Source organism: Hippoglossus hippoglossus, chromosome 13 (assembly GCF_009819705.1).
Source record: "Hippoglossus hippoglossus isolate fHipHip1 chromosome 13, fHipHip1.pri, whole genome shotgun sequence".
Classification (NCBI taxonomy): domain Eukaryota; kingdom Metazoa; phylum Chordata; class Actinopteri; order Pleuronectiformes; family Pleuronectidae; genus Hippoglossus; species Hippoglossus hippoglossus.
Window position 1 is genome coordinate 21,712,616 of NC_047163.1, and position 16,617 is coordinate 21,729,232.

At 40.3% G+C, this 16,617-nt stretch overlaps 1 protein-coding gene across 2 annotated transcripts in view; it reads left to right on the plus strand.

Moving 5' to 3' along the window:
- Window positions 1-16,617, plus strand: part of LOC117773468 (mitochondrial intermediate peptidase-like) — a 31,959-nt gene that overhangs the window by 13,561 nt on the left and 1,781 nt on the right. For both annotated transcript variants that reach the window (XM_034605493.1, XM_034605492.1), the window contains 4 exons: window positions 48-122; window positions 1,174-1,290; window positions 5,516-5,637; window positions 7,667-7,740. In XM_034605493.1, coding sequence (XP_034461384.1) covers window positions 48-122; window positions 1,174-1,290; window positions 5,516-5,637; window positions 7,667-7,740 — 388 coding nt within the window. The remainder of the gene's footprint in view (window positions 1-47; window positions 123-1,173; window positions 1,291-5,515; window positions 5,638-7,666; window positions 7,741-16,617) is intronic.

Consider the following 16,617-nt stretch of genomic DNA (forward strand, 5'->3'; position numbering starts at 1 on the left):
TATTATAATCTAAAAATGTGGACTTGAATTTTTGATTGTCTCCTTAGCCTCTACCTGAGCGTATGGTGGCTCGACTGTGTGAGTCAAAGAAGGTGTGCGGAGCTGCAGACACCCAGCTGCAGGTACGCCTAGTCCTACACACATTACTGTAAAAATCCGGTCTGATTGTTTGTGAAACCTTTTTTTTAATGACAATCCAGAGGATTCTGCCTGGACCTTTCACTGTTAAGGCTCATTTATGCTCAATGTTAGATCCGAAAATGTATGGAGCCCTCTTCTGAAAGCTTATGGATACGAAGAAAACAGATGAAGCGGAACAGTACCTATAGAAATCATGGGGAGGCAGTGTAGCCAATAGAGAGACAACCATTGGACACAAGGAAGACATCAAATCAAAGAATTCACAGTGCACATGTCACAATGTATTGAATGGCCTCACAGATGACTGCAGTTTACATTATCGCAACCTCCTCCACCAACACCATGTTTGTTGTTGTCAGAAACTCTTGACTCTGTGCTGCCCACTAATGGATGTATTGCTTAACAATCACACCAACGTAAAGGACTCATCAACGTATGAAGGCAGTGATGGTTACATAGATAGAAATGGATGAATCACTTTTCATACAAGCAGCATAAATGAACCTTAAATATTTTTTGTGACTACTCAGGGCTCTCCATAAAAGCTGTGAATATGGCTTGGAAATGAGGGGATAAATGCATTACATTACAGATGCAATCTAATCATTGAGGAACAGAGCAGTGTTTGAGCTCCAGCTTCAATGTTTCTTAAAGTCATGACAGAAAGCAGAAGATTCAATGTTTTGATAATGAACATTCCTTTAAGGTCGAGAGCCTCCAGAGCTTTAAGGATGAAGGATGCAGAAACGTTACTTATCATAAACATTTAACAGCAGCTAGTAGTTGAAGAGGTTATACAAACTTTTTCTTTTTAGTGCTTATGAAACCACAACCAATTGTTTGTTCTTAAATTCATTATAGAGGTTAAATAAAGCAATAAGCATTTTATATTTCTTTCTATAGAGAACTCTACTGCTGTCGCTACTGTTAATTTTTTCTTCCCTCTTCATCTTTGTGTAGTTAAACATGTACTGTATGTGCAGGACTGATTCAGTAGCAAGTGTGATTTGTGTTTTTTTTCTTACTGGACAGATTTTCTACGCAGTCTTGGACCAGATCTATCACAGCAAACCTCAAAACAGCTCCACCACGGAAATCCTGAAAGATATTCAGCAGCAATTCTATGGCTTGCCTTATACTCCCAATACGGTAAAGAAGCTGCTCATAACTCTTATATCATTAGATCTGTTTGAGACTTCGAGGTTTTTGATGATTTGGGGAAAGTTCTGCTCGTGATTCCATGAAGACTCTCGTTTCACTACCCAGTTGATCTCAGGACTTCTTTAGCACTCTACTCTCCTTCTTTTCTTCCCCTCTTTCTCTCAGCTTTATACCTTTTACCCAGGCTCAGCAGAATTTAAGGGATTAGTCTTTTTTGAAGCCCTGCTAAAATAACAAAGCAGAGGTATACTTTGAATGAGCCCTCCCCGGGGGAAATATTTGAAACTCTTGGTCCCAGTCCTTTTAATGAAAAAAGCTCCATTTCCCCCACTTTTACAGCTGTGGGCGAGGGGATGAGAATAGGAGGGAGAAGGGAATTTAAACAACGGACATAATTTAGCCAGGAATGGCCTTCATGGAGCATTTACTCTGGGCTGTAATTATGTGGTGTGCCATCAGAAATAGAGATTTCAAAATGCTGTATATTCTCCCAATCCTCTGGGTCCCGGCCAGAGTTTCTCCTCACAGATGTCCTCCCACACTTCTGCCTGTGCCCTGCTTTGTAGCTCCCTCTCCAGAGACAGTGGTTTATGTTATACAGTTTCCCACTGTCAGAGTTATTATTCCTCAACTTTTCAAACCACACTGAAAGCTCTAACAGGCACTTTACCTCAATGTGCATGGCCAACCACAACCGGATCATTTTCCTCATGTGAAATGAGGATGATTGTAGTCCTTGACGATCAGGAATCGGATCATCATTGGATCAGTGTAAGTGAAAACAGATTTGTTTAGATCCCCGAGTGACAGACTCTACTTAAACTTGTCTCTCTTGTAAATTCACCCTCTGAATCTCTCTGTGTCTCTCCTCACATCCTCATGGAAACGCAGCAGAGGAAAAGTTTCCACAGTAAAGCGAATGTTTGAGTGGTTAATAGGTTACTGAGAGCCACGGATTATAAACATTAGGGTGACGCTGACATGTGTATAGTTTATAGAGCAGGGCTATGAGATCCGGCTGCACACTGAGAGAGAGGATCAGCTGTGAGTAACACAAACCACATGCTCACCCTTGAGTTGAGGATAATATTTGGAAATAAATGGCAGAAAGCAAAATGTTCTATTGACTGTGTTGACATTTCTGTAATCTGCGATTCTTGGCTTTAGGACCAAGTGTTTGTTCCTCTTGTGTTTTTATTTTTTTAATGCAAGTGCCTGCTCACAGTGACCATATTTACATGGGCAGTAATCTCTAAAACAGATTCTACATGTGAATATACAGAATACAGGACAAGATTTTGGGGCCATAAGCCTTCTCGTTTCTGTTTCTAGTTTGACTTATCATGTATGAGCAGGCTTTGGTTGCCCGCAGGTAAACAGTCCATGTGGAGAGCAGAAGAGCTGGAACACATTGACCGAAATGCATCGGCTTTTTAATTAATTTGCATTCATATGCAGATAGCTGTTAATAGAGATTAGTCAAAATGTCGTCTGGACCTAAAACACCTACAAGTTTCACAGTTTATGTTTTGTGTGAGAAACATTTGACTCGTGTGATAGAAGGAACTAGTCGGACTGTAAACAGTGTATGGTGAAAGGAAGACAGAGTCCTGGCCTAAATATTTAGATTGCATGGAAAGTAATATTTCAACTATCAACTTTAAGCTGCATGAGACATCATTTCAACTATGATGCTTATATGAGTTGCTATTTGAACATTTCATTCATATTCAGATCAATTTATTTCAGTTTTATTTACATTCCTGTTAACATGTTACGGAACGTAGTAGGGGAAGGACTCACATCAACATTACCTCCTAATACTTGTTTACACTTGAACCCAGGACTGATGTAAAACGTGGAATAGGACTTTATATACATATTTAAGACATAATACGACAAAGGATAGAATAATCCACATGACTTAATTTGATTATTATTTATTCTGAGTATGACCTTATTTAGGTTAAGGTAATCAGAAAATGTTGTTTACAAGGCAGTGTCTTATTCAGAGCATTTTCTTCATCAGCTTAATATCAGAATGTTGCTGTCCATGTAAACGTGTCTAATTTTCCACATTCTGTGTAGTTAGACAAAAACACCATGAGTCAAGTTTGGATAGTACAAAAAACATCTTTCATCTCATGTACAAGTAGAACAGAGTAAAAAGCCTGCGCTGACATTGTGTCTTTTTGTCTGTAAGGATCAAAAGGAGACCTCACTGACGTGACTCACTTACTCTCTCTCACAGAAGTTGACATTAATCATTTGATGCATGGCTAAGGGAGTGGAAAGAAGGAGCTCTGAAGTCTAAAAAATCCTTTTCATTGCAAATTTTTAAAGCATTTCATCGAAGACATAGACAGCACACCAAACAGCTCTTCTATAGCTGCTTTATGTTTCCAAAACATCCGCAGCCATAATACAGTGGAATCAGTGATCGAATGAAAGACTGCTGTTCCCATATAGGTTTAAAACTTAAGTTAAAAGAAAATTTAACAACATAGAGCGTCACTTAACTTCTGTCAGCAGTCCCACACTTTGGGAGTTTGACTTTAAACAGTTAAAACAGACTTTCTAATTCACACTACCCAAGGCAGAGTATCACTGCTGCATTAAGGCTGTAAACACAGGCAAATCTAAACTCTTGACTGTATAGTCACTATGGCCCAGAAGAGTCTCGACAAGTTGACACTGTGGGGCTTTAAGCATATTTACTGCTGGGTCAGTCTGCCAAGCTCTCTCCCAACTAAAATCTGGGAATTAACAGATTAAAGCTGTTATAGTCAATATTTCTATACTAACAATTGATCAGATTACTGTGTATAATGTGAAAGAGGTCAATTGTATCAATGAAAAGACAGAATTCTCTTTTTTACGTGACTCCGCTACTCCCCTTAACTCACTGGCCCTTTTTATCATCTTAAACTTAATGCAGGGTGGCCGTGCGCCCTTAATCCTAAAATATGTTAAATTAAACATTACAGATAAAGGGCCTTAAGAAGTATTATAATGTCTTACATTCATATTGGATGGGTCCTTAGGCAAGTCACTGCGAAAGTTACAAAATTGCTCTGCTCTACCAGACTGAAGAAGAAGAATTATTAGTTCCAGTAAATGCTGTGTTGTAAGTCTGTCTCAATATTAGTTTTGTATTTGCAGGGTGACACAAATAAGTCCAAATCAAATCTAAGCTTAATTAAAATGTACCTGGATTTCTTCTGGTATTGCTACTGAAGCGTGCAGTTCATCTGTGTTCAAACAGAGCACATATGTTGCACACGTTATCCTTGTATTCATATTCAGATAATTAGTTCACCTGCAGTTGGAGTTTGAGTCAATAACGTGTTATTTTAATGTGAAGATGGAAGAAAGCATCTGCAGTTTGTTATAGGTTTTTAAACTATGGCAGCTGCTGTCTCCTCTAACAGGCTGAATGTTTGAGTGTTTGCCAGCTGAATTCCCCCACAGTCCCCGCTCACAAAGATCATAAAAGAGCTTGTCTTTATAGATATGGAGATGGGCCCACCTCAGGCAACTACAGGGGAAAAAAGAGGGGAGAAGAAAGGGCTTTTTTACCATTTAGGAATTTCCATGTTTCGTCCTTTAAATTAGGAGATATAGTGTTTTGTTATAGAGGTTTGTTTGATGACAGATTTATATATTCCACTTATATTAAAAAAATTAAAGCAGCTGAGAAGATGAAATATGTTGACATAAATCATTTTCTTTCCATCCATATCAGTGGAGTTGCTGTGTTGAAAGAAAAAGGTTGAGACTTTATCGAGATGCTTTCAACGTTAAACTTTAGTTTTATTTTCAGCTTTAATAATTGTCTTCAGCCATACATTGAGTCTCTTACTGGAATAGTTAACTGTCAACATGGAGCAGCTTCTCTCAACTAGTTTTACGACCACCTTGTAAGGCTGTGACGTCCTCCACACTGCATAACCACACACATTAAACCCATTATGTGTTTCATTTTGTCAAAACTAATTCATAGTGAAGGGGGATAATAGGCTCTCTTTGTGTAACAGCTTTATTCAGGAGCCAGAATTCTGCTATAACTTCTCTCATCTGAGCTTGTTGTGTCACATCCAGTCTGCTTGAGCACAACCTGTTGAAGGCCGTATTATTTTAAGTTCCTGTGTTTTTTCACTCAAATGAAGATGATAATGTTGTGGTTTATTCTTTTTTTTCATTTATCGTATAGGCATGGCAGCTGAGATTCAGCCACCTGATTGGCTATGGGGCCAAGTATTACTCTTACCTCATGTCCCGGGCTGTGGCCTCAATGGTGTGGCGACAGTGCTTCGTTCAGGATCCTTTAAACAGGTGAGACGTGTGCTTGATACAGTGCGGACACTCAACCTAAGGGTTCGGACAAAAATATTGAAATGATATTCGGATTCAGGTCCAGTTTGGAACAGTTGTGTAACCATCATATTTAAGCTCTGTCAGACTTTTTTTGGGGGGGGGGGGGGGGGGGGGGGGGTTTGATGAAAATGATAAGAGTGATATTTAACGATATAATGATGTTAACGGTAGCTGCACCACTTAATTTGTAATTTATACTTTGGCTAAATCAACTTAACTTCTCCTTATATATGATTCATTAAAACTGGTGGAGCCTCAGGAGTTTTCCATAGAAGTGTTTTGCTGAAAGAGATGTCTGTCTGACTGTGAAGAACTAACTAAAGACCCTAAATATCATCACAGAGGGCCCCATCTATTTAAAGACTCCCAGAAACTATCCTAAAATCACAAAATGATCACTCCAGGACTTGTCAAGGATGACAACAAGACACATACTGTCTGGAAATTCTTTCCCGAAATTTTCCCGCCAGCCCCCTGTAAAATGTCCAGAATGAGTGGGCAGCTGGAAAAAAGAGATATCATGCACCGTAACTGTGCTTTCCAAAGCAGAATTTATGCATTATGTTCTGCCTCATGGATGCTCTACACAGACCCCACCCAGCCTGAATGTTACAGACATTTTAAAGTCAATAAACTTGCTGCATTGTTCATATATGAAAGGAAAACTCTAGAAAATAGCCAGACCTAATTTTCCAGACATATTCCTAAATTATTGTCTGAAACACCTTTACATGAAGAACTTATGTAACATACTAGAGGAAAGAAAAAACTAAAAAGGAACAAAATGTCTACATATGCTTCATCTCTCACTACAAGTAAGTGGTATCAATTCTTCTGGTTGTAAGCTGACCAACTAATAATGATGTCTGAAGTGAAGCCAAGTTTAAAGGACACGCAGCACCACAGGATGACCTGTAAAGCTGGAAAAATTGATTGGTAGGGAGGAAGTGAGCAGGGCCATTGGGGGAGATATGATTGAACCTCCAACTGATGCCATAATAACTCCCTAAGATCATAGCCAATTGTCAACATTTGTGATCAGTACTCGTGCAGATAACTGCCATTACATTTAAATTCTTTTGCAATAATGGTTTCTACTTCGTGGGTGCCTTTCCGCCCCACAATATCAGTGTGGTCCACAGATTTTTTAAATGATTGTGTTAACCCCTGAGCAAACTTGATGCTGCTTGTTTTCAGATGATCGCATTAACGATGATGTTAGAATTTAATAATGTTCCATGGATTAGAAAAGAAGTCTCCACTCGTATTACAAAGGTTATGAGGTTCACTGAGCTCCTGTACTCCTAAATTATGACATGTTTTGATTAACATCCGGTTCTGACTCTTTTCAGTTACTTCTAACCTTGTGTTCATGAGTTGAGTTACACAAATGTAGTACAGGCACAACAGAAACCTGTTTTGCGCTTGGAGCACTGAGACAGATGCCTCCTAACAGGCTGCCTCCCCTGGATACTGTCTAAGGATACTTTTGACTACTTCAAGCTTTATGTACTCATTTCTAGATTTTTGAACATGACATTAATGTTAAACGTGTAGCTTGGGAGGTGTTTGCTGTAATTCACAGACACACAACCAGCACCCACATTACCAGACCCTCCCTTATCACAAGTGTTTGCCCCTGGACATAGCACAAAGACACTTGTTTTGAAAAACAAAACCACTACTGACTCGAGCCCTGCAGCCCTCACTCTCTACTTCTCTCATTCTTTCTTTTTCTTTCTGTCTTCCTGTTCTTTGCTTTTCTGAGATTGTTTTAGTTCCACCTGCAGTTATCAGATTTCGTGTCACTTGTCTGTTGTAAACAGACAGCTTAGGAGTCTTGGCCCTGGGCTCCAAGTGGTTGCAGCAGCAGTGGTGGAGGGGTTGAGAGAGTACGAGGAGCTGATAGGGGAGAGTACAGGTGTCTGTAACCTTATCTCTTTCTCTCTTTTGTGTCTGTCCTTGACTCGCTCTCGGTTTTTTTCAGGGACATGGGAGAACGTTACCGTCGGGAGATGCTGTCCCATGGAGGAGCCAAGGAGCCCATGCTAATGGTGGAAGGTGCCGTACCATGTCAAAATATTTTTTTTCACCAAATGTTAAAATCTTTATACTTTTACTTATATAAGTCAGTGAAGCACTCTATTTTATTACTAGTTAATCTCAAAAACACATCAAGGCCCAAGTTCTCTCTCCAGTGTCTATGCTAACTATTGTTCAATTCATTCATCCATTCATCTATACCGCTTATCCTTTGGAGGTCGCAGGGCCACTCCCAGCTCACATTGGAAGGGATCCGGGGTACACCCTGAACAGGTCGCCTGCAGGTCACAGGGCCAACAGAGACAAACAACCAGTCACACACACATTAACACGCACGGACAGTAGGTGATTTTTTTTAGGTGGATGAGGAGGGATACCATATCATGTTGATTTTCTTTGCACAGACAAAATCTAGCCGAAGGGAAAGACAGATATGGTTGATTATAGGTTTGAGTGATTAACACTGCTGACTCTGCAGGCCTGAGAGCACAGACTGGTACATTCCACTCTTTGTTTAACCACTTAAGATCAAATACATTTTTAGCCATGCTTGTGACATGGCCCTACAGACTGCCTTGTCAGCCATTTGGCTCATAGCTTTAGTTTTGGTTGATCCAAATAAAAAAACAAATGGCATGGTCCTCAGATAATGGATCCTTAAGATTTTGTGACTGCTGTATTTTCATCTATGCCAGTACCAGGTCAGAATCTGAATTTGTCCAATGCTTTGGTTGATGACTAAAGGCCTGCAAAACTAATGATATCACACCACAGATGTACTTTGCAGTATGCACTAATTATCAAATGTTAGTCTTTTAACAATCTAGCTCTCTATGTATTTCAGCTTTTCTCCAGGTTTTTAACCATCAAACTGTAGTTAATCAAATTATGTCATTGCAGAAGAAACTGTCGTTTATCTTTTACGTAGGATTGTCATGCAAAAAAATAGACTTCCTCACGTTTTTCTCCTCACTTAGTCCTCCCGTCACTTCCTCCTCTCCTCCCCTCCTTGAGAAGTCGCTGTGGCATGTCCGGACAGGACAAAAGAGGAGAGGATGAGAGGCAGTTGTAATATCAGGTGACATTTTGGGAGCGTACTGTAAATCTTTCCTTCAGGGTCACCTCCTCCTCCCTCCTCCATCAGATTGTCCCTCTGACTGCTCCAACTAGGGCTGCAACCAATCAGGTCCTTGTTACGAGATCTACTGTCCAATTGACTGTTATTGAACAAACAATATTTGCTTTTATGGCTCCTGTTTGAAGTGAGTGGTACTCTAATTATAGCCCAATGCCCTGTGTGCAGAATAGTTATCAGGGTCATATTGATTTCTCCGGCTGTCTTTCCCATGCCATAAGTCATGGTATGAGCCTCAAGGCTGTAAAAGTGGAAATAGTAGTTAGTCCAAAGAATTAAATTTTATAATAAAAGCTGCAGATCAAATTAAAAGAGCCTTGAAGTTACTTCCAGTGAAGCATTTTTGGCAGTGTCCTATAATACAGTTTATGATATATGATAATCATCTAAAAAACTTTCTCTAAAAAAAAGAATTATAATAAAATCTAGTCTTGGTCTGGAGAAATGCTTAAACTAAATCCCAAACTCCTTACATTTTTTAAGAAGATTCATTCAGCCTCTTTGCTATTTTGATGGCTACATGTGTCCTCAAAATTTACCATAACAGCATGACCGCTGAAGTCAGAGTTATAAAAGCACATCATTGCATGTGCTGAAACATTTAGCTTTTCACCGTTCTTTGCCGTGGGTTTGAGAGGTTCAAAGAAACCATCTTGAATTCATATTGGAGAACAGAAAGGGGTTTTGTAGCCAGTGAGAAGGCCCCTTTTTATATCTAAAGGAGGATTATGGCCACAAGAGACCAGAGGACCAGAGGAAGGACACTGAATCCAGATCCAACTCATAACACAAAACACTTTCAAACAAAGATAAATGGAGGTGTGTAACATTTCCCTGCAGTCCCCTTTCGGTGAGGTGGTAGAGGGGACACAAGGGCACACTGGGAACCGGAGCAGCCCCAGCTAAGGCTAATCAGAGGCCAGTCTTTATCTGCATGGCTGGCTGCCCGCTACTGGATGTTTCCCAGCACAGACGATGTTGAAATGTAAACCTGAGCATTAAATCCAGACCAGCTGCACCAGGACTGAGTTAGCGAGGCAGGGAGAGAGAGAGCAAGAGGGAAGAAAAAATGGTAGAAAGAGAAGGAGAGTGAAAGGTGAGAGACTGGCTGAACTGAACCTCGGGTCCTGCTACAGAGAGGGCTTTCATGGGCCCGACTGTTCCCAGAGCTCAGGCTGCCGAGCACAGAAAATGGATCTACTTGGGCCAGGCAGCCAAGTCCCAGGACCCTGCTAATGCTTTGTCCGGAGGCAGCTTGACTGAAAACCTCTTATGACTGCATGCATAGTTCCTAATAAACCCTAACAGCACGGTGGTCCGTACTGTCCCACAGCAATTCGGTGACATTGATGTATGGTTCTGTCTGAACTGAAGGAGAATATAGCATAAACTTCACCGATAAGACGTAAAGCTGTACCTAATTTATAGCTTCTAGGTAAAAGCAGACATGATTTGTGATGATCTTTCACAGCTTCACACAGTGCAGGTACTGAAGTGTCTTATCCTTGATTTACTGAGAGGTGTTTGTTTTTTGATGACCACAGAGCTATGAAGAAGAAAGTGAGGAAACATTTTAAGAAGTACTCTGCACAGCTCTAGAAAGATGGGACTTTGTTGTTGTCTTTGAGTGATGGAAACAGAGATCTGACCAAATTAATATAATTTAAATAAAACAACAAAACAAACCAAAGTACTGGTGAAATTATACATTTGACCTGTTGATGGTGCTAAAGAAAGAGTCATGAACTTGCCAAAGTTAGAGTTATTGTTTTGAGAGATTTCATTTAAAACTGCACGATCAAGATGGATTTTTGGGGCCCGATGCCGATACTGATGTTGTGGTAATCCAGCCCGGTGTGGACCAAAGTGGTGGACGAACAGACCAACACTGCCTCACAACTAGCCTCACAACTAGCATGGCATAATGCTTGGCCGCACAACTAGCATGGCCTAATGTTTGGTCGATCCTCCACACCAGTTTTACGTCTGAATTAAAGGAACTGTGTCCTATAGATTCTTTAAATTCCTGAAATGGATTACAACAGTCTCACCCATTCCAGTTTAACTTGTCCCTCTGTCTTTGTATTTTTATCATTTGAAAACTAGTTTCTGGCACTTTCCATGTTTCGAGCTGAGTGAATATGTTACAGTAGAGACTGAAGGTGTGAGCTATTATCCCTTTATTTAAACAATTACAAAAATAATCTATGTAGACTGAAACTGCACTGGTTGGCCAAGAAATACAACCGCAGTGTGGTCTTTCTAGTTTGATTATAAATCAGGTCTACAGGCTATATAGATACTGTGAAAGCATCAAAGCAGTCAATCCAAAGAGAAAAGCATACAGCTGGTATTCAGAAACTACGAGACAGAACATGACGAGGAAACACTCAACAATCACTGGATCCAATAGAGCCAATTATTTCAGTTTTGTCAGCTCGTTACCTGTGGTTGGCCTGGCTGTGCATCATTCAGAAAACAATCAGCCAATCAGAAAAGAAGCTCAAAGATTACCACAAAAACATCCTGTTTGTTCAAAAGCCCCAGAGAAAACCCTGATAGATGAGAATTCACAACAATCAGTTGTTTATTGTTTCTTGAAACCACAGATATATCTTCTTTTTGATATCGCTTCAAATAAAACAATAAAAAAATTGACATTTAATACATTACATGTTAAGCAGGTTTGTTTGGGGAAAAAATTCTTGCATTAAGAGGTTGGTTCACTGACTTGTGGGTTTATCCTCATTAACTTTCTTTTCCTTTTGTGAAGGCACTTATTCAACAAAGAGCCTCCCAGTGCAGTGTTTGTCGTCACTCTTGTCCCGCTTGCTCTGTGGGCCTGTCTTTAGGTGTGGCTTGAAGAAAAAGCTTCCTGAACTTCAAAGGTGTAATTCCAGAGATGGTGAGCTGATGGTTTGCCTGCAGCTCTGACAGAGATAACTGCTTTTCTCACCTTGACATGTTTCGAATGGTTACGAGCTGTAGCTGAACACCAACTGAATCGGCCAGAAATGTGTTTTGAAATGTACGATCACATGCTCTGTATTGGAGTGTGCGAACGTAGTTTCATAAACATGCAGGGAACATAACGCTGCAGAGGAGGTGAAGCTGAGGCTCAAGTTACTGCATGCTGCAGTTTGTTCACATTTGAAATGTACATCACTGCTGCTCCCTGCACACTGCTCGTAGGTGTAATTGGCCCATCAAAGCAACCAATTAAATCATGAAAAAACAACACCACCAAGCCCATGGGAGCGGGATCAATAGTTCTTACGTAACAGTCAGTCTCAGCTCAGCTTTGGGATAGGATAAGACACTGTCCAATGGTGGTAATTAGTGCCGTAATTAGTAGGATCCAGGTAAATATAGAAGTGCTTGCTACACATTCTTTGAGCGAGCCAAGAAATCAAGGTATAGCATCTATATATAGACATATGCTGCTGGAAATGCCAATGAATAACTAAAGTTTATAGGGCTAGGGTACAAGCTCAAAATTATAATTATCTTTCATATTATTTTGCCAGAATGTCATCTTACAGTTTTTCCCCAGCATCAAAGCTCCTGATAGGCAGCAGCTCACGTGTTTGATGAACTCAACCAGCAGTAGCTGCGGGCTGGGGAGCAATTTTTAAACATTTCAGCTAAATTCTTGTCCCCAGAGCTGTCATTAGCACGGCCTCAGAGCTGTTGGCCAGCCACATAGGTCTTCATTTGACCGATACTCATCGCCCACCACCCTCTGAGTAAATAAACAACTTATTCTGTGTATCTGTGTGAATCTGCAGATCTGGGTTTCTGGTTAAAAGGTGCTTTTTTAAGCAGCATTATGTGTGAGGATACCTCTGTTGAAAGAGACACTCTTATTTTAAGTCTGTGTTCATTCTGTGTCTCTTAACACCTGCTGTTTTACCCAAACTCTGTTGGCCAAGTTGGATCATGCTGCGGGCCCTGAGATGACAGTAATGGGTAGAAGCAGTTTTTTTTATCCTTAATGACTGTCAATGCCAATACGAATGGAAACTGAAACTCTTAAATACGAGATGACTCACACGGCAAAGCCTCTGTCCTAAGGCTCCCTCAACAATGGACACAAAGCGCTGTTTAGTTTGGCTCTGGGTTCTGCTCGCTCAGTCGCCAAGTACGAGTGTCCGTTTTTGCCCACGGTAACTATGCTAGTACAGTATTTGTAGTGATGATGTGCTGCTGTCTCTCTAAATGACCCGTGTGAGTCTGTAAAGTGGATCACAGCTGTCCTGATCATCTGTTTGCTCAATTTTAAAGGGTCTGTTTGCCTAAACTACAAAAATAACCTTAAATGTCAGAACTAACTGTTCAGTTAAATGTTTAGTCAATTAGTGGATCAGCAGAAATTGTATCTGAAATTATTCTGATCATCAAACATTTCAGTAATTTTTTAAGCAAACATGTCAAATATTACCTGGCTTCAGTCTCTGAAATAGGATTTTGGTCTGTTGGTTAGAAGTTGTTCGAGTTTTCAGATTAATGGACAGTGTTAATAATATCTAGTAGTATCTTATGTTATCGCAGTAGAGTGCATCTCTCCACCAAGGCCCAACAGTTCCCTTATGAAACCACATTTTAATCTGCCGGATCTGAGTTTTTATTATTTTTATTAATTCCACATCAAATCACACACATTCATAAATCAGTCCCCTAAACATATCAGTTTCTTTCATCAAGATCCAATAATTATTCCCTGGAAAACGTCTTATCTTGCAATGTTAAAGATAAAATACGTAACAATTCTTCATTAAAACATATACAAATGTCTAGACCTATGTTATATATTGTGAAGACTTGTGTACTTACATTAACCAAAAGGTTTCCAACAATGTTCAAACCCAGAGAAATACCCAATTTTATTCAAGGGACCTTTCATTTTTGTCCCATTTTAAATCCTCATTACCCGTGGCTTTGCCAGTCTCTGCTACAACTCTCTAGACAAACGACTATGATGAAGGAAAAAGCCTAAGTTAGCCAAAAGTTAGCCAGTTAGCCAGCTGTTTTTCCTTTATTTGTATTGTATCACATAATGTGAGTAAATGCAACTAGTTGCCAATAGTTTACCGAAAAATTATAATTCATCATCTACTCACCACTATGTCGATGGAGGGGTGGGTGAAGTGTTTGAGTTCAGAAAACACTTCTGGAGTTTCAGGGGTAAACTTTGTTGCAGCCGAATCCAATACGAAGTAACTGGTGACTCCTTCTTCAGACGTAATAAAACAACAGACAAAATACATAACATGCCCCATACTGCTCGTGTGGTGTCATCCAAGTGTCTGCAAGCCCCGACATTCATATTCGACTCGAAAGGAGGTCATTTACACTGTGTTTTAGGCCTAAAAGTCCACTGGAAGTGGCTAAGCTAAATTTCTTAGATTTTTTGTTTTTGCGTAATCCTGCTAAAAAAAACTAACTCTTTCATTGCGTCAGAGTAAAGTCCCAGAGAAAAATGTTCACAGTAAAATCTGTGGATTATTCAGAGTCCCTGGGACACTGTTGCTCAAAGCTATGATAATACATTTTATTTAATGGTGCCTTTCTACACACCCAAGGATAGCTAACAATATATCATAAGTAAAAACATGAATAATTAAAGTAAAACCAAGCTTTAAAATCACATTATGAGACGCAAACTTGTATATATATAACACAAGAATGGTTAAAAAGTTTGAGGATTAGAGGAAAAGGCACCTAACAGTACATATGACAGTAGTGAGATTTCTCAAAACCCTTGACTTTTATGTGTTAAATGATCAAACGTTGGCCTCAGATTTAAACAACTAGCTGCTTTCTATGTTTTAGAATGTATATTTTGTATATTCTGTATATTTGCAGCAGGTCTATGGATTTCTGATGAGACATTGTTTAACATCTATGGACACCTTTACCAGTTTTGCAGTAAATTCAAAAGCAGTGCCATTTTCTTTTAAATCCCTTTAGCTTTAGTGCTCACCTCTTTTACAGTGAAACCTGCCAGTCTGTTTTGTCTGCCCCGCCTCCGTGTGTCTATGTGTAAAAGCAGCGTCTTAGATCAGATACTCCTCCACACTGTTATGACTTTGAGGTTATCTGCGCATTCCTCTCCGACTCTCCCGGAGATCTGGTTTGAGAAAAGACTCACTCCTCGCCACTTATTGTTGATCCTCTCCTCATCCACCGCTGAGCACCGGGGTGCTGACACCACAGGCAGCTGGTGATGATAAGCCAGCAAAGGGCGCCATTGTTTACCTGCCTAACCTCTTTCATGATCACACCTCCCTTTCCCTCTGTGATTCTGTCTTCTCTCTCTTCTTCCTCCCCTCCCTCTCTCATCACTCTTGTCATGTTAACTTTACTTGTTTAACACACTAACCTGTGGCAGGCAGTTGCTCCAGACATCAGATTCCCCTGTGGAATCACGGGCAGGAAATCACATCTATTAGAGAAAGTGCTGGTGAGCAGCTCTGACTGCTCACGTACTGTAATAAGCAAACAAGTGTCAGAACGTTTGTGTACCTGTGTGTCTGTTTCTTCGTTGTTTTTGTGTTACATACGCAAGTGGTTTAACGACACTTCGATCCTTCTCTGTGACTGAGTCTGTAGAGTCAGGAACCTGAGACGAGGTGTATTCATACAAGCATCGGTGAAGTCTTCCATGCACATAGACATTTGTCAGATCAATTATATATTTTCCCGACTAAGCAAGAGTTAACTGATCATTAAGCTTTTTAGATTAAAGCTGCACTCATCAATATTTATATCAACACAGAACATATGAAAGATGTAATTGCTAATTTATGCTGCCTTTAGAAAACGAGATACGCCCATTTCAAAAGATGCATCCACTAGAGGGCAACACAGTCTGGAGTTTCTGACACCTACAAACATGGCGATGGTCGCGAAAGAGGCAAATCAAGTAACATATAGATGTCTATAGTTTCTTATCAACTCGTCACCTCAAGTCTTTCCCCAAAAAGTTCTGCCACTGTTCAAATTTCTTCCCTGTGTCTTATGGTTGTCTCGCTTGAACTATTAGCTACACTGCCCCCCATAAGAAGTGCATTAATATGGACAAAACGAATGCAGAGTATGGGGCTCTGTCAATTTCTCTAAACGTTAAACCTATATTGAAAAACACAGAGAATCCCAATCCCAATCTTCCCCATCTTCATGCTGAAGTGTCTGTGGTCAAGAAGCTGATCCCCGAATTGCCCCTCATAGAAAAAATAGTGCTGTGAATAGATGCACTTTATGATTATATGGGTGAATGGCAAACTGTAAAGCGATTTGAGTGGTCATCAAGACTAGAAAAGAGCTCAATAAATACAAACCATTTAACATTGACCATTTTTGATCAGGGCACTTAGGTGTAACTTGATGTGCTGACCTCAGTATTCTCTGTATTAATAAACACTAATGCAGCTTGAACTGCTCGTAGTATTTGGATATCCACTTTAAAGCAGTCATCAGATGCCATAGACGGTGGTCACAGCAAACACATCCAGCAGCGCTTTAATTACAGGGATCATTTATGGTGGGAAATCATCACTTTTATGTGGCTGCCATGTTCCCAGGGATCCAGGGGCTTTGCGGTTGCAGCATTAGGGACCCCTGTGTGTTGGTATCATCTTGTAGCCACAGGGCAGAGCGCAACCGGTGGGTAAGAGGAGATGATAATCCCCCTGCTGTTCTCATTTCAGGAGATCCACTGTAGGCCAGGTCAGTTTGTACCTGCTGAGCCAGTTTCAGGA